This window comes from Sminthopsis crassicaudata, chromosome 1 (assembly GCF_048593235.1).
Source record: "Sminthopsis crassicaudata isolate SCR6 chromosome 1, ASM4859323v1, whole genome shotgun sequence".
Classification (NCBI taxonomy): domain Eukaryota; kingdom Metazoa; phylum Chordata; class Mammalia; order Dasyuromorphia; family Dasyuridae; genus Sminthopsis; species Sminthopsis crassicaudata.
The window spans coordinates 470,394,722-470,419,351 of record NC_133617.1 but is presented as its reverse complement, the minus strand read 5'-3'; the positions used below and the strand labels follow the sequence as shown (position 1 = coordinate 470,419,351).

General features: G+C 36.0%; 1 protein-coding gene across 2 annotated transcripts in view; it reads left to right on the top strand.

Moving 5' to 3' along the window:
* The window catches only part of DNAH3 (dynein axonemal heavy chain 3), a 187,217-nt gene that overhangs the window by 70,838 nt on the left and 91,749 nt on the right, over positions 1 to 24,630 (top strand). For both annotated transcript variants that reach the window (XM_074280953.1, XM_074280952.1), the window contains exons 19-24: positions 1,811 to 2,022; positions 7,150 to 7,241; positions 12,617 to 12,731; positions 16,153 to 16,269; positions 23,646 to 23,825; positions 24,331 to 24,467. In XM_074280953.1, the coding sequence (XP_074137054.1) occupies positions 1,811 to 2,022; positions 7,150 to 7,241; positions 12,617 to 12,731; positions 16,153 to 16,269; positions 23,646 to 23,825; positions 24,331 to 24,467 (853 nt within the window). The remainder of the gene's footprint in view (positions 1 to 1,810; positions 2,023 to 7,149; positions 7,242 to 12,616; positions 12,732 to 16,152; positions 16,270 to 23,645; positions 23,826 to 24,330; positions 24,468 to 24,630) is intronic.

Sequence of the window (24,630 nt, the reverse complement as noted above, 5' to 3'; positions counted from 1 at the left end):
TGCATGAATCAGAATCTGAGCCCAGGATTCTCTAATCCTATGTCTAGAGTTCTTTCCTCTATCTCATACTCCATTATGCTAAACTTGCATACATAGAAATCAGCCTACTGTAAACCACCCACACCCCAGTGAAGCACATTTCCCCAAACAAAACCTCCCTTTTAAGGCCGGCACTTCTGGTAAGAGTTATAAATGGGGTTGTTTGGGAGTTAAACTCCCTCCCCCAGAGTCCTACTGCATCTATTCAGAGCCAATGACATCTATCCTTTCATTTCATGATTCCTTTCAGGAAGAGGTAATTAAAGATTTATGCATAGCCATCCCCCAAGGCTGACCCACCTTCCTTCTCTTCCCTCTTTGGAGAAGCTAAAAGGAAACTTGAGATTATCTATTCTCAAGGTTCTGAGCCTGGGGTGGGGTGTCTGTTAGTAGATTTGAAGGGATCCATGAACTTCTTTATTTTTACTTACCTCTAAGTGAAATTTAACATTTACCCCAATTATTTAAAAACCTTCTCCTGAGGAGCCCAAAGGCTTAACCAGACTATCAAAGGGGTCCATGCCAACAAGAGAAGTCAAAAACCGCTGCTTTAATCCAACCCCTCATTTTATTATAGGCTGAATTGGTTGTGTTCAGCACAGCTTTTATTCAAGCTACTATAATATTACTTGATGCCTTTTCCTTTAGGAACTAACTCAAGTTTCCAGAATGGAGCCATTATTGCCCTGGCAGACAGTCAGAATAAAGGGAACACACTTTCATTTTGCAACAGTTATTCTAAGTGTAACAATTTCTGTCTTTATGAAGACATCATTTCACAACTCTAAGAGGGTGGCTCTGTAATCAGCATAAAGAGTGAGCCTGGAACGAGAAGGAAGACAATTTCTTCCTTTCCTATTCATTCATTTGCATGCATTGTATGACCAGGGAGAAATCATTTTACTTGTTACTTCAGTGTCTATATCTATAGAGTTGACAGTAAAGTCTGAGGGAATCTCAGTGTAATAACTGAGTCAGATTCATCTTGGTTAAAAGGTAATTCCTAGCAACTGAGGCACCTTTAGAGAGCTGCAGTAACCATTGATAGCAATGAAAATTATCAGCTGCTCAATAATACTGTTCCCTTAATAATTGAAAGGATTTATGTACCTCTTCCATTCAATTGTAAGCTTATTGTGTGTTAGCATTGTCTTTTGCCTCCTTTTGTATCCCTGATACTTAGCACAACGTCTAGGTAATAATAAATGTTTATTGGTAGATGAATTGATTTTTTTGTGCCACTAAAAAATAGCTAAATCACAGGAAGAATATGGTTGAGCAGGAAATTCAAATATTTTGGTGAGCAGCACACTGGAATTGGAATCAGAAAGAGCTGGAAACAAATTCTGCCCAATATTTACTAGCTGTATAAGTCACTTAACCTGATTTGTAAAATGAGAATAATAATATCTCTTATGCCTACCTCACAGGATTGTTATGGGACTCAAATTACATGATATGCAGTATTCTGTGAATTTTAAAATGCTATATAATGTGATATAGTGGTAGAAAACCAGTCAGAGGCAAGTCCTGACTGTGAAACATAATGGATTATTGCTTTGTGCACCTGGTACAAGTTACTTAACTTTTCAATACTCTAAACAATTAAGATTTTTAAGTTACAGAGAAGGTGGCTGATCTGCATTGATACAGGGATACAAGTGAAACAGATGTAGCCCCTTCTGAGGCTCAAAAAATGTTCAAAGAATTTGGGTTTGTAGCATGTGACTTGTATCTCCATTGCCTGAAATTCCCTTTCCCACCCTTGCAGGGCCTCTGTACACACTAAATGCTGAAGAAATCACTGATGAAGTGAACAACATGTGGAGGACAATGTACAAACTGACCAAGACTTTGAGTGACCTTCCTGGACCCAAGCGTGTAGCAGAAAATGTCAAATTCAAGATTGACAAATTCAAGATGCATCTCCCTGTCCTGTCTATCGTCTGCAATAAAGGGATGAAGGAGAGGCACTGGAAACAGGTCCCTTCTATAGTTCTTCTATGCATTCAGTAGCCTCCCTCCCTCAGCCTAATGATAGTTTCTAAAGTTCTTGAAGTCTTATGAAACAGATGTTCCCAGAAGCTTTGAGACCATAGGATAGAAGAGGGGGTTGAGGGGGTGATAGTGAAAGTAGGTGAAGAATAAGGATATTTTCCATAAGCCATGTTGTCCTTGTCCCTGCTATCAATTTCCAGTGATCATGGGAAAAATAGAGAGAATCATTGTAACAGCTACCATTATATGATCAACCAGGTTGGGCTTTTTGACAACTAGGGATGATTATAGGAGCAACATTTATCAAAAGGATGGTCTAGGGCTGCCTGATTGTTTCCAAAACCCTTTCAAGGGGACTATAAAAACTAAATTTTTTTTTTCTAAATAATGATAAGATACTTTAATTCCCCATTTAATGAAGGATGAAAAATATAATCTATATAAATAAAAGCTTTTGGGGGGTCTTTAATAATTTTTAAAATTATAAAAGGTTTAAGAACCATTATATTAGACATGGGCCATGGTTTAGTCTGAGGAAGCTTGTCATTTTTTCCCAATAGATGATAATAGTAGTATACTTATAGATACCACAAAGTGTACTTTAAATTTGTAAAACATGTTAATTATGTGTTATCTTATTTGCTCCTCACAATGATTTTTTAGGATGAATTCTATTAGTATTCCCATTTTACTCACAAGGAAATTGAGGCTGAGGTGGAATGACTGACCCAGTCATCTTGCTAGTCTTTCTCAAGATCTGAACACAAATTTTCCTGATTTCATATTCCATCAATTCACTGTGCCAAACTGCCTCTCAGATGAAAGCTATGCGGATGATTATTTAAGTAAATAATAGGAAGAGATTTAAGATAGATGCAAAGGAAAACCTCTCCATGAAGGAAAATAGCCCTAGCTCCCTAAAGTTGAGGCATTTGCCTAGGCTGTTAAAAAGAAGGGCAGACAACTACCCTTTTGAATTGACCGAAGTACCATCCCCCTCCATTGGAAAACCTCTTTTGATTTTCCTTCCAACCTTTGGATTCTATAAATACGAATAACAAATATTCCATTTAAAAATAGTTGGGATTTTTATATACACTCAAGTGTGAGGGTGATGTGTGGTGTGAAAACAGACTGAAATAAATCTCACTGTGTGGCTAGTGGAATCATAGACCCTAAAAACTAGGTAGAAAAGTTCTTTGAAAAATCTTCCTGGAGGACTGACCCTATGTGTTGATAGTGCTGTGTTTTGAGCATCTTGAAAAGTATTCTAAGAGACCACCATGACTTATCAACTCTGTTCTTATCTACCTTGGAATCACTATAATAAGAATTTGGAAAGGAATGTACTACAAATATGGGGTGATATTTGAATGTGAAGATCACTGTCAGAATGTACATATATTAAATATTACCTGGAAATAAAGGAAAGGAAGAAAGGAAGTAAGGAAAGGAGAGAGGAAGGAAGGAAGGAAGGAAGGAAGGAAGGAAGGAAGGAAGGAAGGAAGGAAGGAAGGAAGGAAGGAAGGAAGGAAGGAAGGAAGGAAGGAAGGAAGGAAGGAACACAGGCCAATGGCTTTCCCTCCTCACTCTTCCAAATGTATCAACATGCTTTAGTTGCTTAGATTAGCAGGGGTGAGTTATAACCCAGAAAATGTCATTGTCCTAGAAAGTGAAAAAAATATAAGACCCACAAGTCCAGCATCACTAGCTGAGGTGTTAGTGACAATGCAGTGCCCCTGAAAGAGATACTTATATTGTGAAAGAGGAATCTGGAGACGGAAATGTTTAAGTTACTAGAACGAACAGGAATAGTGGAATGTCTGGCACTGAGGAACATGGGGGAGGAGAAAGCTGATATTCTCCCTGATAGGCCACCTGGATGCCTGGAGGGCAGGATGAACAGGCAGTGAAGAAGACTTAAAGAAGGGCATCATAGACAAATTCTGCATACTTCATGATTTGCCCAGAGCAAGTGCTATATTTAATCCATCCATCCATCTTATAGGTGGGGTTGTAATCATAGAGACATCTATACTTTCTCCCTCTCTCTTTCCTTTTCTCTTCCCCATATACAATACACTAGTTATGTGTACATATTATAAATACAATTCAAATTGTACTTCAGAGAAATAGTTGGATTTGGCTGCATAGCTTAGAATAACAATATTATAGAACAATTTTGCTTAGAAGTTGGCATCTTGGTTTTCTCATAGATGAAGATCCTACAGGATGTTAGTAGAAAAAATGAAAATTTCATCTGAAACTCAATTCGAGTCATTTCTTAAATGAATCTTCTCTATCATCTGCCCATCCCAATTTTCTCCTAATTACTTTGTACATATTTTACTTTGCATGATCATCACAGTGCCTAGATCATAGTAGATAACTATGTGTTAGCTATGATGATGATGATATTGGACAGGGAGTCATAAATGTTCCATCTAGCTGCTGCCTTTGTAGGGATAATAGTCAATAAGTGCTTGTTGAAAAGTAGAAAAATCATTAATGATGGCAGCAGAGGACATAGATGCATATCCCACCTCTGGTGCATACCACCTGTTTGACCTTAAGTAACTTAATTTCTCTAGGTCTCTGATTTTTTATCTGTAAAATGAGGGAGTTGGACATCTATTAGATATGACCAAAGGAGTTTATACTTCTGATCCTCAGTTTCCTCATTTGTTAAATGAAAATAAGATCATCTTCCTCACACAGTCATAAAGATCAAATCAGTAAGGTACAAAAAGGCTTTGCAAATCTTAAAGCTCTTTATACATGTTAATTAACATTTCTAGAGATGATTAATATGAGATACCTGGAAACCTTCCCCTCTAATATATCTAACCAGAGGCAAAATTGTAAAATGCTGATGTGTGACTCTGATGATTACTTTGTTATGGTCTTTCACCTTGGCCCCTTTCTCCTCGGGCAGTGACCTGCATCCTTTCCACCCATTTCCTTCTGGCTGCTAGAGTCCAATGCTCACATGCTTCTCTAAGTCCCTATTCTAATTGAACATTCAAATCATTGAGGTGTAATTGACCCTGTGATGCCCTCACAAGGGAGTTTATCTTTTGTAAGAGGGACTTGGAGAAGACAGTACTTAAGCCAACAGCATGAACCTCTTTTATCTTTTTCTTTCTTTTAAAAATAAATTCAATAGTATTTTATTTTTCAAATTACATGTAAAGATAATTTTCAACATTCATTTTTGTAAGATTTTAAGTTCTGAATTTTTTTCTCCCTCCCCAAAACATAATATAATATATATAATATATATATAATATAACATAATATATATAATATAATAATATAATATAATATAACCTGATATAGGTTATACACATACAATTATTTTAAACATATTTCCGTATTTGTCATGTTGTGAAAGAAAAATAAGAACAAAAGGAAAAAGACCACAAAAAAGAAAAAGCAAACAAAAAGAAGTAAAAATAGTGTGCTTCAATCCACATTTAGTCTCCATAGTTCTTTCTCTGAATGTGGATGGCATTTTCTATCCCAAGTCTCTCGCAATTATCTTAGACCACTATATTGCTAAGTCTTAGACCATTGTAGTGCTAAGTCTGATTCTGTTAGTGGCAGTGCAGAGAGTTGTGGGAATCCCCTCTGGAGGGAGAAATACAGGTTCAACATAAAAGAATACAGTAACCTGAAAAGTTTGAATGGCAAAAGGGATTTTTATTGGCACTGAAAAGCCAGCTTTGCTAGGAAGAGACTCCTCGGTGGTCTTGACAGAGAAGTAACAAAGGTTATCACTGAGAAGGTTTCTTCAAAGCAGGCAGGAGTCCTGGCAGGCAGCTGTGTCAAGAAGAGAGCTTCATTGGCAAAGCAAAATTCCTACTTCGGACTTCTGCAGAGATTTGGGGTTCAAAATTGTCTTTTTATTGGCTGTCTTGGGACAGGGCTTCTATTGAAAGAGATTCCTTCAATGTTGTCACTGCCCCCAGGCCTAAATTTCCAGTTGAAAAGAAAGTACTTGGGAGTTTCAAGCCACTCAATAACTGGGAGTTTGAGCTACTGGGAGTGGTCCTGGACTAATCTTAATGAAACCACTTAACTGACTTGTAGAGTGGGTCTCTGTCAGAGGAGTTTCAGAGTTCACCCCCATGGCTTCTCCCCAAAAGTCACTGGGGAGTCTAGTTCTGTTCTCCTAGTTCTGTTCACTCAGCATGAACTTCTAATGGCAGAATTCCATGCTGTGGAAATTAGAGGAAGAAAGATTTCTGTTTATAAGATAGTGGTGTTGGTGCAACTCACATTGCTTTAAAATAAACCATATGAGTAAACACCTGGCATGAAAAATCCTTTTGATGCATGGAGAATAATACTGAACTTGAGATCAGGAAAGGATTTGGCTTGAATTCTATTTCTAAAACTTGGTCAAATTATTTAAATTGTTGATCTCAGTGTTCCCATCTAGAAAATGGAGATGCTAATGCCTATGGATCCACCTTAAAAGGTTATCATGATGGTCAAATGAGATAATTCCAAACCTTAATTATACATTTTATTGGGAAAACAATTCTGCAGTATAAAGAGATAGAAGATTTCCACCCCTCATAAATTTAAATAAGTCTTAGGAAGTTGCCAGAGACACAATGAAGATAGTGGACTTGTTCTAGTAAGCCTTACAAATGGGATTTGAATTTAAGTCTTCATACTGAAAAGTAGCTAGATAGCATAGTGGATAGAATGCCAGTCCTGGCATCAGGAAGACCCATCTTGCTAAGTTCAAATTAGGCTTCAGGTACTTATGAACAAATTCTGAAACATCTCTACTCTCAATGTTCACATGGACTATTTGTGCCCAACCTGTCGTAAAATATTCTGAACTCATAATGCTCTGATAATGAAGGACAACAACCAACCAACTAACTGGGTGAGCCTGGGCACTTAACCCTATTGGTCTTAGATTGATCTGGAAAATGTGTTAGAGAAGTAAATTACAAACCACTTGTAGTATTTTTGTCAAGAAAACCCAAATTGGGGTCCTGAAGAGTTGAACATGACTGAGCTCTATGCTGCAAGTATGAAAATAAAAAGTGCTCTTGTTACTATGATCTAATCCATTTTATTCTTTTGTTTTAGATCAGTGAAATAGTGGGGATTGAAATAAAACCAGATGAAACAACTTGTCTTTTAAACATGGTGGAATTGGGAATTGGCAAGTTTGTGGATAAGTAAGTAATTGAACTCTTCCTTTAGGAGATTTTTTTCATGGACCAGAAATTATTGTGAGATGCCATATATCAATTCCTTGCCTTGTCCTTCCTCTTCCCTTTCCCCCTCTTTTTTCCTCTTCCTTTCCCCTCTCTCTTTCTCTCTCTCTCTTCCTCTCTCCTTCCTTCCTTCCTTCCTTCCTTCCTTCTGTGTAGGACAGGTTGGGTGCAAGACCCCCTTCCCAATCCAATTAATTAATCTGAGACATCATCAGGTACAAAGAGAAAACATTTATTTAATCCCTGCAGGGAGAGGCCCAGACATACCTGGGAGCCATCTCGTGCAGCCATCTTGTGCTCCTGGAACCTGACCTGCTTCTGGCTAGTCCAGGGCTTAAAAGAAGGTCCTGGAACCTTCTCATTGGATTGACTAACAGGATGTAACCATCCTTGACCAATGATCGCTAAAGCTGGCTGCCTCCCACAGGTCATGTCTCTTCCTGCAACTTCTTGTATGTCAGGTTCTAAGTCCATTCCTCCAGAGAACAAAGCCCTTTCAAGGTCCCAAAGTTCTGGGAACAGGGATCATGTCACTCAATACTGAGAAATACTTCATCTAATTGGCCCCATTTACTACTTCTTCCTCCTTCCCTCCCTCTCTCTCTCCTTCTCTCCCTCCCTCTCATCATATTTTTTAATAGGGCCCACATTGGATCATTAGCTATTAACAAAGTATTAATTCCCAGGTACACATGTATGATAAAAATTAGGAAATTGAGATGAGAAAATGGATAACAATAAGTACCACCCTGGTCCCCCGTCCCCCAAAAAAATTTAAAATGGAAATCCCTTAAAATGAAAAGTGGGATAGTTCTGAGTTTCCTGATTAGTCTTCAATTACTCCATGCCACCTGTTTTAGGGAGCAAAATAATAAATCATGGAATATAGAACCTCCTAGATTATTTGGTTCAATCCTTTCATTATGCAAATAAGGAAACTGAAGACTAAGGAGGATAAATATCTTTATATTTATTTATCTCTGAAATTCCCTCAACACAAGAATAAACACTCTTTGGGAGCAAGGACTATTTAGTTTTTGTCTTTCAGTTCTCTCTAAGTACCTAGCACATAATAGGTGCCAATAAATGCTTGTTGAAGTCATTTATATAGTACCAGGGGATTTATGAAACATTTTTCTTAAACAAAGCTATAAGGTAGGATAAGGGAAGTATTATTATTCCCATTTTATAAATGATGAAACTGAATCTCAGAGAAGTTCAAGGTTACACACTACTGATTAGTTTGACACTCTATCACCTGTTTCAAGTTAAAAATCTTATTGCACTTTGTAATTAGAGAACATTGCTCCCAATTTAAAATTTTGAGTTCCAAGTTCTATCCCTCCTTCTTTCCCTCACCTCCCCCTTTTCTGAGACAGTAATCAGATATAGATTTTATTTATATTATTACATAAAACATTTCCATATTAGTCATTTGTATAAGAAGACTTGAGTAAATGTATTCAATCACTCTGTATTCAATCAATATCAGTTCTTTCTCTGGAGGCCGATAGTATGCTTCCTCCTTAGTCCTTTGGGATTGTCTTGGATCATTGTATTGCTGAAAACAGCTAATTCATAATTCTTCATTGAACAATAATACTGTTATTGTGTAAAATATTTTATGCATCAAGTTCATGTAAGTCTTTCCAAGTGTCCAGATTCTTACTGATCCCCACAATAACCTTATAGGTCAAATAGTTATTATTTGCATTTTAACAATGAGGGATTCAGAGAAGTTGTTTGAATTGCTACCTGAAACTCAGTTTTCTGGTTCAATATTCTTCTCATTACACCTGATATTTTAAAATATTGACTTTTCTCCTTAATACACATCACCCCCTTGGTTTTTTCTTCTACATATACAGGGATATGAATGACAGAAAATTTAGGAAATAAATTATAAACAGTGGTTCTAGAGATCAGATTCAGGACTTACTTAAAATTATCTGCCCCTTCTTAGTTTTCCCCTTATTCCCTTACTTTCTGTTCTGTCAGGGAAATTTGAAATTCCCCATATTAGTGGTCTTTAAGAGTATAGGATAATCGACTTCTTTGGAAAAGCACTGAGTAAAGAAACTTTGCTAACTTGGACAGGGTAAGACTAGCATAATTTGTGCTACTTGACTAAGCCACTAAAAGCCTTTTATCATATGCACCCAGAACAGGTCCTGACAGAATGGGACATCAAATTGCTAGGTTTGGATGCTGAGTCACTCTAGTAGTTTAGGCCTTTAATACCGGGAAAGGTCTAGGACAAAATAGGGAGTTAGGCACTTGAAAATAGAGGGTGGAAAGTTTGTTAAGGAGCATTCACAGGCTTGTCAGGTCTCCTGTGGTCTCAGAATGAGGACCCTTGGCTTTGGTATATAGTAAGAGTGCCAGAGAAGTTCACATGTTGAGCCTGGGCAGGTCAAGTAACAATTCTTTTAGTCTCTTGATTCCTCATCTGTAAAATGAGTTTGGGACAGCTGAGTGGCATAGGGGATAAAGTGCTGGGCCTGGGTCAGGAAAACCTGAGTTCAAAATCCAGCTCTGACCCTAGACAAGTCACTTCAACCCAAAATGCCTCAACTCCTTTTCTGTAAAATGAACTGTAGAAGGAAAAGACAAACCATACTAGTATGTTTGCCAAGAAAACCTCAAGTGGGGTCATGAAGAGTCAGGTACTACTGAACAACAACAAAATAAGGCTAATAATTACACCTATCTTGAAGTTGTTGTGAGAACCAAATGAGTTAACCTAGGTAAAATACTTTATAAACCTTAAAGTGCTATATAAATGATAACTATAATTATTATTGTTTGTATGTCTTCCCATAAGTCAACAAACACCTACTATGTGCAAAGATTGGGAAAGTCTTGAACCTTGAGCTTTCTGTTTTTCCCCTTTTTAAAAAGGGATAGGGGCAGCTAGATGGTGCAGTAGATAGAGCACCAGCCCTGAATTCAGGAGGACCCGAGTTCAAATCTGATCTCAGACACTTAACACTTCCTAGCTGTGTGACCCTGGGCAAGCCACTTAACCCCAGCCTCAGAAAATAATAAATAAATAAATAAAAAGGGATAGTATTTCTGCTCTTTTCATAAGATTTCTTTTGTTAATTTGTATTTAATTAATAGGTATCTCTGTGGGAAATAATCTGCCTTATTAATTATTTGCAGTGACATTTTTATCCCAAACTGGCTTTCTCTGGCTTTGAGCACGTTTCTGGGCCAGCTGCCACCCTCTCTTAATCCAAGTGTGCTCAGGGAATGAAAACTCATTTGGTTATTATCCTTAATAAGCCATAATTAGAAAAGGAAATCTAATGATGTCTTTTGGATTAACGGTTGTTTGAGATTCTCTGCACCACTGATTCCATTCATTAGTGTTATGGATAATTGAGAGCTCATATTCCTATTTTCTAACATAAAAGAGTTTGACTTTTTTAACATAAAAGTTTTCCCAAGTCCTACCCTAGAACTTAATGCCTGTCATTCATAATGCTCATGAGCTCCAGAAACAGTAATGATTATTTTTTTTTCCCCAGGAAAGTTTGGGGATGCAAAATAATATAAAAGAAAGAATAATATATGGATTTGGAATCCTAGATCTTGGTTCTAAGTCTGCCATTAATTAGGTTTTTTTGAGCTTAGCCACATTACTTCTTCTCTTATCATCCTTATGCTTCTATTTCCTCATCTGGAAAGTGAGTGTATTGCACTTATATGTTTCTATTCTGCTCCAGCTCTCTGTGAAATATTATTTGTTTGGTCTTGTCAAAACAGAAAATTAATTATCCCTTCTCTTAGCCCTTCCTGGGTATTCTCTCATGCCTGTAATCCCAGCTAATGAGGAAGCTGAGACTGGTGGATCTCTTGAGCTCAGGAGTTCTAAGACAGTGTAGGGCTAAAGTCTATCTGTACTAAATTCAGAATTTCATACACTGAACCTCTAGAAGGAGGGAATGAACCGGCTGCCTGAGAAAGAGTGAATTAACCCAAGGTAGAAATAGAAGAGTTCAAAACTCTCTTGCAAAATAATAATAGGGACAGGCTTATAAGTAGCTCTTGCACTTACTGGGTGAGTTGAGGAGACCCAGTCTTAAAAAAAAATTGAAACTGCCTTGGTGTCTAGTCATGAAGTGTCCATTTCCATAGCTCAAAACCTAGGCCAGAAATTAAGGAATCTGGTTCTGTTCCTACCCTCTTTCTAAAAAGTGGAAAGATTCCAAAGGATGAAATCATTTGTTATAATAAATGTTGATGGAAGAAAAAAAACCAACAACTTAAAAAAATACCATTATTTATTAACATTCATTAAAAGTGTTTTTGAGTTCTGAATTCTTTCTCCCCCTCTAATTTTTCTTCCATTCATTGAGAAGCAAAAAATATGATATCAATTATATATGTGAAACCATGCAAAACATATTCCCATATTAGCCATGGTACATTAAAATAAAAAACAAGAAAAAGTAAATATATATATATGTATATACATTTCCATCTGCACTAAGACTATATCAGTTCTTTCTTGGGAAAGGGATTGCATTTTAAAATGTATAATAAGTGAGTAAGGAAGGGCAGCTAGCGGTGCAATGGATAAAATGCTAGCCCTGGAATCAAAAAGGCCTAAATTCTAATGTGGCCTCAGACACTTATTAGCTATGTAATCCTGAGCAAGTCACTTAACCCAATTATTTGTCAGTTTCTTCTTCTGTAAAATGAACTAGAAAAGGAAATGGCAAACCAGTAAGTAGTACTTTTGCCAAGAAAATCCCAAATGGGGTTGTGAAGAGTTGAATACAACTGAAATGCTTGAAGAACAACAAATGAATAAGGGGGATTAGATGTGGTTAATTATCTAGACTAAACATAGGCCCTGTGGCTGAATTCAATTCAACTAAATGATCAATAGCACTATGTGCAGAACATGATGTGGACTAGGAGGGTAGACAGAAACTCCCTGACCTCATAAAGCTTATAGTCCTGTGGAGAATGTCTGTCGTAGGTACATATGACTGAAATAAAGATTAAATTGTAAAGTTAATAGAAAAGGGAAAGATAAATTGTTTGCAGCAGATTACACAGACCCTAAAAGAAACCAGGTCATGGGTGAATGGGTAAGAAATAAAAAATAGAAAATGGTCCCAAGAGCTGGCATTTCTTTAGCATCTTCTGTTTTCTCTTCCACAAGATGCATCATTTAATGACCCTGACAGTTTCTATAGAGGGCATGTGCTTCCTGGTGGGTCAAAAAAAGGTGTTAATAAGGCCAAAGGCTTTCTGAATTTCTTCAAAGCTGTGTTAAAACACCTCTTACGTGTTGTTTTCTTTTTCATCTTTCCATTTAGACTCGAGCCTATTAGTGCAGCAGCCAGTAAGGAATATTCCCTGGAGAAAAACATGGATAAGATGAAATCCGAGTGGATCAACATGCTTTTTAACTTTTCGAAATACAGGGACACGGTGAGCTAGTCAGACATTCTGACCTTGATGTTTTTATACAGATGTTGGGGGAGGCAGTTAAGGGAAAGGGAACTAATCCACAATCACTTCATAACTAAGATTTGAACATTAATGTACATATTATTTCATATTCTGACTATCAGGAGGTGAGTTGCTGAAACCTGGAGGTTTGTAGAATAAAACTATTAAACTTATTGAATATAGGGTGTGAATTCTGAAGGTCTTTCAAAAAAGAACAAGAAATTTACTGGATAGTAAGAAGGAGCATAGTATAATCAATAAGTATCTATCGAGTATCCATCTACTATGCCTCAGGTTCTAGGATTACAAAAGACAAAACTGAAAAAAAAAGTCCTATACTGAAAGACCTCACATTTCCTCAGGGGAGCTATCAAGGGAGATTACATGCACATATAGCAAAAAGACCTCTAGATGAATAGTCAGTGCACCTAAATTTTAATAATGTCTCTGCTACTTGATAATTATATGACCTTAGACAAATCATTTATCTATAAAATGAGTGGTTTGACTAAATTTTTTTCCTAGTCCAGCTCTATTCTATATCTAGATAGACATATATAAAATTTATGTTCCCTTGATACTTAAATCTATCCAGGAAGCATTTCATTACATTTGTAAATTATTTAGCATAGAGCCTAGCACATAGTAGGCACTAATTAAATAAATGTTAATTATCTTCATTATTATCACCATCATCAGCATGATCATGTCCTTTAAAGGTAAGTATACTATATTCTGGACATTCTGGGTCATAACTAGTTTGTGGCAGATGAGGACTAGTCATCTATCACCTTGGGCAGCTTCATTATAGGCTGAGAATCATATATTTATGGACAGGCACACATGTAATTGACCCCTGAACTTCCCACCCTTACCAAGGCAAAGTTATAGTGGAATAATAAGAAAAATACAGATGGAGAATTCTCATTTTCCCTTCAAAAAATAACCCCCAAATGGCATGGTTATGCCGTTTTGTACCAAGTTTTTTTAAACTTTAAAAATGCCCTTAATGTTCATTTTTAACTTTTATTACTAGAATAGAAGCTTTTTGAAATCAGTGTCACTTTTTTTCTTTTTTCTGATCTGTATCTTTCTAATGCACATCCAGAATACTCAGTATTCAGCAAGTACTAAATAAATGTTTGTGGAATTTAATTAAGTTGATTTTTTACCAGTATACAAATACTGGGAGGAAAGGAGGGTGGGGAGAATACTTGATTTTTCATGACTTTTCACTGAACTAAGGATGTTCCTGTGTATATATACATATTCATCTTTTAAAATTCACATTTGTTGAGCACTAGAACAGAAGATTAATGATAATGATAATCCCTTATATTTTTATAGCACTTGTATTTTTTTAAGTGCTTTCAAAAGCATTATGTCATTGGATTAGCTGTGACCTCTGTGCACATATTTATGCCATGATAGCCAGGGTGGGGGTGGAAAAATTAATCACTTAAAATCTATTTTCAAGGAGAATAAAAATTCCATTATACCTGGACATACTGATTATATGTGACAGAAATAGCTTCCTATCTCACTGACACAGAAAGAACATCAGAGGACTTCTTATCAGCTAAGTAGTACAGTGGATAAAGCATTAGGTTCAGTTAAGAAGATCTGAGTTCAAATTTTACTTTGGATACTTCCTAACTGTATTACTCCAGGCAAGTCATTTAATTTCTCTCTGCCTCAGTTTCTTCATCTGCAAAATAGAATAATAATAGTGTCTACCTTGCAAGGTTTTTGTGAACAAATGAGATAATTATAAAGTGCTAAGCACAGTGAGTAGCCCATGTTAGCTATTATTATAAGTTACAAAAATTTTCAGTTCTTGCAAGCCACTGCATGAAAAAGCCAGTGCAGATTACAGAGAGCCAGGCACACTACAACTTACTTATCCACGCAAGAGTGTTATTTACCCCAGCAGGAAATGATAGACAAGTGTGTCTCATAATTCTATAGATGTCATATATAGTCTCTACACCTGAACTACTTGGCTCAAGAGAATTTTGGGTAAGACCAGATAGGACATCTAGGTAGAGAAAAGGTATATTTTTATTTTTATTTTGTTTTTATAATAATAGCTTTTTATTTTCAAAATACATGCAAAAATAGTTTCCAACATTCACCCAAAAAGATACATTGTGAGCAAAACAAAAAATAAAAAAAAAGCATGCTTAAACTTTTATAAATTCTTTAGCATGAAACAATTTACACTAGAAAAAAGAAAACTATCTTCTTTATCTGGTAATTGTTTTCATTTATTAATATCCTATTCTGTTTGCATGAATGGGTGTGTGCTAGTATATGTCTTATTAGATAGGATTAAGAAAACGGAGTGAATTCCTGAGAACCATTCAAAATCCTAATTATATTATAGTTTTTATTACAAGATATGTGCATGGGTAATTTTACATCATTGACAATTGCCAAACCTTTTGTTCCAACTTTTCCCCTCCTCCCCCCCATCCTTTCCTCCAGATGGCAGGTTGACCAATACATGTTCAATATGTTAAAGTATAAGTTAAATACAATATACGTATACTTGTCCATAGTTATTTTGCTGTACAAAAAGAATCAGACTTTGAAATAGTATATAATTAGTCTGTGAAGGAAATCAAAAAAGAGAGAAAAATAAAGGGATTGGAAATTCTATGTAGTGGTTCATAGTCATTTCCCAGAGTTCTTTTGCTGGGTGTAGCTGGTTCAGTTCATTACTGCTCTATTGGAACTGATTTGGTTCCTCTCATTGTTGAAGATGGCCACATCCATCAGAATTGGTCATCATGTAGTATTGTTGTTGAAATATACAATGATCTCCTGATCCTGCTCATTTCACTCAGCATCAGTTCATGTAAGTCTCTCCAGGCCTTTCTGAAATCATCCTGCTGGTCATTTCTTACAGAACAATAATATTCCATAACCTTCATATACCATAATTTATTCAGCCATTCTCCAATTGATGGGCATCCACTCAATTTCCAGTTTCTGGCCACTACAAAGAGGGCTGCCACAAACATTCTTACACATACAAGTCCTTTTCCCTTCTTTAAGATCTCTTTGGGATATAAGCCCAGTAGTATCACTGCTGGGTCAAAGGGAATACACAGTTTGATAACTTTTTGAGCATAGTTCCAAATCACTCTCCAGAATGACTGGATGTAAAATCCTATGCATTTTCTTGTAAAAACATAAAGGGAAAGGAAAATACAAAAAGAAACATCCAGTAATTTATACAATAATAGCAAATTTGGCACAAATTAGAGTTGATGTTTTCCCCAAAATCCAATTTTGAAATTATTGTTATTGTTAGTAATATAAATGACTTATATTAAGCATTTTTGTCCTTACAATATTTTAACTGAAAGGGGGGGGTGTGTCTCTGTATTTGCAGGACATAAATATTCTGTGTTCAGTTGATGACATTCAACTCTTACTTGATGATCATGTGATAAAGACTCAGACCATGTGTGGGTCACCTTTCATCAAACCAATAGAAACTGAAGCTCGGGTAAGAGGATGGATATATTTTTAATCCTTTTAAATTAATGTGTTCTTCTTTCAAGGTACAAAACTCTCATAGCTCCAGCTGTTCTAATTGAACTACCATACTGTTCTCTATCTTTACCAAGAATTATGATTTCCTGTAAAAAGGAGTCAGTAAGTTAATCAATCATTGTGGAAGAAATAATTTCCTTTTTGAGTTCATATAGTAGTTACTGCTATCTAAATAATCTACAACACAGAATTATAGAGGTAAAAACCTAGGTTTTATTATGCTTAAGCATAGAGTGAGGCTTCAGAAATTAAGCCTGAATAAAGATTAGGATTTTTAAAGACTCTTTTTACACTCAAAATTATGGTAGAGAGATAATTCTTTTACATGTTGTAATCTTGTACATTTTTTAAGAATATAAAAGTTTTTTTAAAAAAGATATTCATAATTCTATGCTTCTTTCAACATCATAAAAATTGAAAAAATAGTTAAACAGAATCATAATCTCATACATTCCCTAAGGAAAGAAATCCAATAAAATAGCCTTTATAGGTAATCTAAGTAAAGTTCCAGGTTAAACACGAATTTGCAAAATTCTACACCACCAGATACATTTTTAAAAAGTTACAATGGGCTAACTAACTGAAAGAAAAAAAAATTCCGTGTCACAAAGACTTGGGAGTTGGAAAATTTTTTTCCAATAATAAAATCTTTTTGGGGAGGCTTTAAAGATGCTATATCTTCTTTTTCCTCTCATTTGGTTCCTTATCTCTGAAATATCAAAAATCTTTTTTTTAAACTATTATTCCATGAGCCAGGTAAGGTTAATATGAAAATAGTATTTCAGTTCATCAAAAGTTCCAGGAAGATTGATCCTGAGCCCCGAATGACAAAAATTAATAAAATGAAATAAAAAAAATTAATTTGTGTCAGTAACAGGACTTATTAGTTATTAAGTATCTACCAGGCATTATACTAAGCTAATAATGATGGTCCAAGACCTCCCCAAAACCATTAGAAACTATATTTCCATTCTCTTTTTTCTTTCCCCAGTGCCAGGGCATAAAGTACAGAAGAGAATGGGGTTTAATAGGTATTAGTGTAAAAATCAAAAAGACTTTAGTTGACTGATCTCAATATGAATAAGCATGTGGTCAGCATCTCTCTCCCCTCCAGAGCAAATACCTACATACATACACGTACATGTGCACACTTTTTTTTTGAAGTGGGCAGGTCAGCCAATCCTGATCAATATCTCTTCTTGTTTTAGTAGGAGGAAACTTGAAATTAATAATAAATAGGAAGTCATATGGTATAAATGGAGTAGTGAAAAAGACCTGACTTTAAGTCTTGCCTCTGATACCTAACTCTGCAATTGTGATTAAGCTTAAGATCCTGGTGTCTCCAGGCTAGCATCAGTTGTAGATCTGTATTTAAAGAGGAAAATCACAATGTTGCACAACTCCCTTCCCTTCCCCCCCCCCTTCTGCCCCCAATGAATATCAATAGTTTACCTAGTACTTAATATTTGCAAAGCATTTTGTACTGTGCCACAGGTGGCCCAGTGGATAGAGCATCAGGTCAGGATGAACTCATCTTCCTGAGTTCAAATTTGGTTTTGAACACGTGCTAACTGTGTGACCTTGGGCAAGTCACTTAACTCTATTTGCCTCAGTTTCCTCATCTGTAAAATGAGCTGAAAAATTAAATAACATCTCTCTGGTATGTCTGCCAAGAAAATCCCAAATGGAATTATGAAGAGTTGGACATTATTAGACAACAACAAAATTACACAGATTATTTCATTTGATCATCCTACCTATGGTCTTAGAGTCTTGAGGTTCAAAATTCAAGTTCTGCCTTTGACTCATACTAGTTTAGTGACTGTCAGATTCATTTAAGCTAACAAGACTTTGAGAAACTCTTTTAAATATAAGTTACAGATGAATTGCTATTCTGTAGAGTATCACATAATTTGGGACTTGGAAGAGACCTCTGGACTCTTCAAATCCAACCTGTACAGAAAGAAATTTTTCCTGACCTTGAATTTAAATTTTTCTCTTGGCAACTCTAATCCATTTCTGTTTCTGTCTCTGCCTCTGGAGCCAAACAGAACAAAACAAGTTTAAGCCTACCTCCTCCAGATAACCAGATAACCTCCTCCAGATAATCCTTCAAATATTTGAAGACATCTGTCACACCCCATTTCCCTATTATCATCTCTCCCACATCACCCACTCCCAGTTTTCTCATCTTTGGGCTAGATATCCTTAGTTCCTCTAATTAATTACCATAGAGCATAAATTTGAAGCCTTTAAACTTCCGGGTTTCCCTTTTTTTGGACATTCTCCAGATTATCAATGTTCTCCAAAGCTCCCATCCCAGAAGTGAATATGAAAGGAGGAGTTTTATGAGAGCAGGGCTCAGTGGAACTCTCACTTCCCTATTCTTGGAAGTTATGCTGTTTTTAATAAGGCCTAAAATTTTTTGGTTGCCACATCATACTGCTGACTCACATGGATCTTGAAGTATATGAAAACCCCCAGATATTTACACAAGCAATTGCTATCTAGCCATTGCCTTTGTGATCTTGACGTTAAAGAGCTGATTTTGTGTGCCCAAGACAGTTTACATCTAGCCCCACTAAATTTCATTTCATTGGATTCAAACTGTCAAGACCTTTTTGGATTCTAACTTCATTGTCTAAGTTCCTACAAATATGATGAACATGCTATTATATGCCTTTATCTGAGCCATTGATAAAAATATTGAGCAGAACAGGGCCAGGTACAGACCCCTGGGATACTCCACTGAGATTTCCTGCCACATTAATATAAAACCCTTAACAATAACTCTTAGAATTCATGCACCCTGCATATAGTTAACCTGTAGTGGATTGTTTGTTGTCTTGGGAAGGGGAGAGAGGAGAGGGAAGGATAAAAATTTGGAACACAAGTTTTTGCAAAGGTAAATGTTGAAAACTATCTTTGCATATATTTGGAAAAGTAAAATACTATACATTTAAAAAAATTTAAAAAGCAAAAAAAAAAAAAGAATCATTCATTCATCCAACCAGTCTGAATCCATATAAATGTATTATCATCCAGTTCATATTTCTTCATTTTCTCCAAAAGAATATTATTAGACACTTAAAGTGTTTAATATCTTGCTAAAATCTAGAATAAACTATTTCTACAATCTATCCTTCATTGGATAGTTTACTATCCTGCCAAAAAAAAAAAAAAAGGAAATAAAGTTGGTCTGCCATGACCTATTATTGATGAAGCTGTGCTGACTTTTTGTAATCCCTGTTTCCTTCTCTAATCATTTGTCAATCATCTTTTTCTGGATCTATTCGGAAATTTTTCCTGCAATCAGTCAAATCTATAGTTTGAAGTTGAAGTTTTGCTGAGAATCAAGACATTTGCCCTCTTCCAATCTTGTGATTCCTTTCTATTTTCTATGATCTTTACAATATCACTGATAGAGGCTCAGCGGGTCATATCTGCCAGTTCTTTCAATGCCCAGGGATGTGGTTTACATGGGCTAGGCTATTTATCAACTGCAACCAGTAGATTTCATTCTATCTCCTTACTTATCTAGAATATCAACTCCCTGTTAGTCATTGCGTGTTGAGTCATTTTTATTGCAACTGTCTTTCTGTTGGTAGCAAAAACAGAAGCAAAATTAGAAATAAGCAACTCTACCTGCTCTCTGTCGTCGGTTATCATTCCATGTACCTCTGAGCAGAGGTCCTACCCCTTCCTTGCTCTTCCTTTTTTCCCCAAAGAATTTTTAAAAATCCTTTTTTTTGTTGTCCTTAGATGCCAAAATAGCCTCACCTCATTCCCTGCATTAGTACACTGACATTTTAAAGAACTATGTCACACTATTATATTTATAATTAATTATGTGAATAGCTTCTATAAATTAAAAAAATATATAAATTGGTTGATAATCTCTCTGTCCATTATTTGCATGCTGTTTCCTCCAGTAGACTGCAATCTCTTTGAAGACAGGGATTGCCTTTTTTTTTTTTTTTTTTTTTTTTGGTATCCTTAGCTATTTAGCACATTGCCTGGCACATGTAGGTATTTAATAAATATTTATTGGTTAATTGACAAATCCCCCCCTTTTTTTTATTACTTCTTATTGGAATTATTTCCATCTTTGTCTTCAAATTTTCATTCTTGAGCAAACTCCTCAGCTGACTTCTGAAGCATTTTAGACCAAGGAGTTCAACTTATTCTCCTTCTGATTTCTGCTTTTCAAAAACTCTTGATTGAATGCATGTCAGACTCTGCCTGGAAATTCTCTCCTCTACAAATCTAGGAGAGAGCAGTCATTTCCCCCTTGCCTCTACCTCAGATCTCATCTTTTTCACACCTACAACTAATTCCTCTCTGTTGGTGAGATATCCTTAAAAGAATTTTCCTGCTTGCTATTCTCATACTTTTTGGAGGATGAAATGATCACTAAGACAAGGGAGAGTGTTCCTGCAGTTATCTGGATAACTGAAGTCCCCTTCATTACTCTACCACACTCCTGTGCCAGGCTTGTGATCTATTTTCCTAATTCATATTATTTCCTTTTTCTACAGAGATAATCTATAGTGTAGTCTAAGGATACAAATCATACCTCTTTATTCCTCCACTGTACTTATTAAAATTCTTTTTATCATACTTTAACCATAGGAAATTATGTGGATTTCCTCAGATAATAAACATATTCTTAATAGAAGAAACTGGATGATGTCACTGAGAATAGAGTACTGAACCTAGAATTAAGAGGACTGAGTTCAAATGATCTTACTAGCTGTGTGACTTTAAGCAAGTCACATAACCTCTGTTTGCCTCAGTTTCCTTAATTATAAAATTGAAGTGATAATTACTTACCAGATTTGTTGAGAGAAACCAAAGAGATTTGTAGAATTTGTAGAGCACTTAGCACGTGCTTGCTTGCTTCCTCCCTTCTTTCCTTCCTCCCTCCCTCCCTTCCTCATGTCCTCTCTTCCTCCCTTCCTCCTTCTTTCTCTTTTTCCCTTTTTCCCTTCCTCCCTTTCTCCTTTCCATTTTCCAGCTACCCACCTTCCATTTTAAATTTGCCCCATTTCTTTTGAATGAGACATGCCTGTCTAAAGCCAGGGTCCATGAGTTTCATGTTACCAAGACTCAGTGATACTAGTGAAGTCAAACTTATTCCCTTGTGCTAGAACTTCCCATTTGCTTTGTTTGTAGACTAAATTATGAACATTTGTATATAGGTACTTGAAGCTATGGATTTTATTAGCAGCTTCTTTCTTCGACTTTTTCTCTGTGAACTTCTGATAGCTGAACTGATATTTTTCCTTCTTTGTAACTATGCTGTATGGTATCTGACTTGGGGAAATATACACAGGTAGTCTGTGTCTCATTTTTTAAAAGTTATAACCCTTTTGCTTAGATTTTCAAGGCACTCAGAAAATACATTTTCCCCAACCTTAGTTCAGAAGCCCAAATCTCATTCACAGATACTATCTTCTTAGCTAGCTGTTAATTTCCCAGAATGAAATTTCCTTTGCTTTCATTGGGTAACAGTGAGGAAAATATGACCTGTGCCCCATAGTTTTCAGTTTCTTGGCTTCACAATCATTGGCACTATACTTTAAATCCCTTCTTCTGGAAATATAATCCCAAGAGTTTCCTATTCTGTTAAAGAGTATGGGGGGGAGGGGAGAGTAGGAGTAAAGAGGGATGACTGCTACCTGTGTCTGCAAACTTCAATAAGCAATGAGTTGGAATGAAACAGTAATGACCCTTGTTTGTTTCTTTTTTTATAAGGAAATTACACTGTTCAGGACAAGCTTGTTTTTTCTGTTCCATTTGATTTTTTTGTATGTTTATGTTCCCACAAAAAAATACCAGAAATAGCATTAAAGCCACACCTACACAGACATTTTAATCAAGGCAATTTATTTCCACAGGGAATACTGAGTAAATATAATTTGATATGCTATGGCAGAATTGGGGACCAGACTATAAATCTTCTTTCATAGTAGTACAGTCCTATTGAAGTAATGGAAAGAGGGATGTTGTGGAAAAATCGCTGGATTTAGATGAATTATTGTCATTACTATTGGTTCAGAGCAAACCTATCTGTCTAGGGGACTCCTAGTATGAAAACCCTCTTTACAGTTGAATCCCTAAAACACTTCTGTAACTTAACAGTCTTACAGTCATTTTCATGGGGGCACTAAACAGTTGTGACCTGATTAAGCCCATGCAGAAGAAGAACACAACCCCAAGTCTCCCCAACCTTAAGACCTGCCTTCTATCTATTTGTGCCATGTTTTATTATTATTTTTTCCCCACAAGTTCATATTATCAGTACAAGTGTGCTCTTGGAAAGCTCATCCAAGTTGCAATATCTCCATGATGTGTTTTAAATTATTCTATTTTACTAAAATATATCCCTAAAAATTTAGAATGGGGAAGGGCAAAGACCCCTTAAAAAGCCTTAATGGAGGATTATATAATAAGCACTTCAAAACAAATTAAAATTTTAATGAGCTTGAACTTCCAAAATCAGGAGAAGTTAATTTGGGTTCAGATCTCAGTTCAATGTCTATGTGGTCTTGGATGAATTGCTTCTGAGTGACTTACTTCAGTTCCCTCATCTGAGAGGCACTATAATGTAGAGGAAGAAGTGGAGGATCTGAAGTTAGGAGAAACTTACATTCACATCCTGGCTCTTTCTTTTACTTGTTATGTAACTTTAGGGAAGTCACTGAATCCATTTCCTTTTCTGTGAAATGCAGTTAATAATACCTATAAACTTGCTTGTGGTTGGGAAGAAAGTACTTTATAAATCTCCAAGTGCTAGAAATGTGAGTTGTTAATTATCACCTATAATAGCATTTTAAAAACTTTTTTCCACTAGCCACCCCTTTCTGTCAAAGAAATTTTTATACAACTTTGGGTATGTAGCTATATAAAATAGGAACAGAAATCAAATATGTACTAATAATCATAATTTCATGATTCCTCACACTCAGTTATGCAATCCCATATGGGATAGTGACCTACATTTTAAGAAGATTTCATCCATAAAATGAAAGGGTTGGACCAGATAATTTTTGAAATCCCTTCCAGCTTCATGAAATTCCTATAAAGATGGGCAATTCATGGAACAACTAGATGGTGCAGTGGATAGAGCACTAGCCTTGGAGTCAGGAGAACCTGAGTTCAAATTTGACCTCAGACAATTATTGGTTGTATTATCCTAGGCAAGTCACTTAATCCCAGTTGCTTCACAAAAAAAAAAAAAAAAAAAAAAAAAAAAAAAATATCATGGACACTTGTTTGATCTGCTTCTGGATCCATTACTCAGAATGACTATTGTTGTATTCACAGAAATGGGAAGAGAAGCTGGTCCAAATGCAGAATATTTTAGAGGCCTGGTTGAAGTGCCAGGTCACATGGTTGTACCTAGAACCTATCTTCAGTTCTGAAGACATCATAGCACAAATGCCAGAAGAGGGAAAGAAATTTGGAATTGTCGATAGTTATTGGAAGGGCATTATGAGCCAAGCGGTAAGCACTTGCACCCTTATCATGTTTGGTAAAAACAATTTGTCCATGAAAAGTTGTTGGTTGGCTGAATTTCTGTAAATCCAGTTTTATAAATGTATTACAGAAGTTTGCACAAGAAAAATTTGGGCAAAAATTATGTGATAAACCCTTTTGCAATGTGAATAACTTTTCTTTCCTACCTTCAATTAATGTTTTTATCAAGTACAGATATTCTTAAAAATTAGACTTTCTTAAATTAAATGTGCATTTGGTATGACATTAGTCCTGATCGAATTTATTGCCCAGTTTGTTTCAAGATAAATTATCTGGGAAGTTATATTCTGCTCACTCCCTCTATTTAACAGTTGGAGTAAATTTCCTGGGTAACAAGACATTAAGATCCAGATATCAATACTTCCTGGCCAGCTTTGGAAACTAAAGATAGTGAATAGTTTTAGTAATTCTAATGTTTGTATGGGAGGTGGCATATATTTTCACTCTCAACCTTTTGGACCCTTCTCTCTAGTCGAAAGATGCCAGAGTGCTCGTAGCAACAGATCAGCCACAAATGTTAGAAAAACTCAGAGAAGCCAATGTTCTGTTGGAAGACATCCAGAAGGGACTGAATGAATATTTGGAGAAGAAAAGATTGTTTTTCCCCAGGTATACCATGCTGTCCATCTTATATGACTCCAGTGCTCCAGTTCTCTTTTAGTAAAGAGATCACTACCTTTGAATAATGATTTCCAGAAGAAAAGAGGATTCATACTGCAACATTCATACTCACGTTCTCAGTTCCCCTTGACGTTCATATAACATATACTTG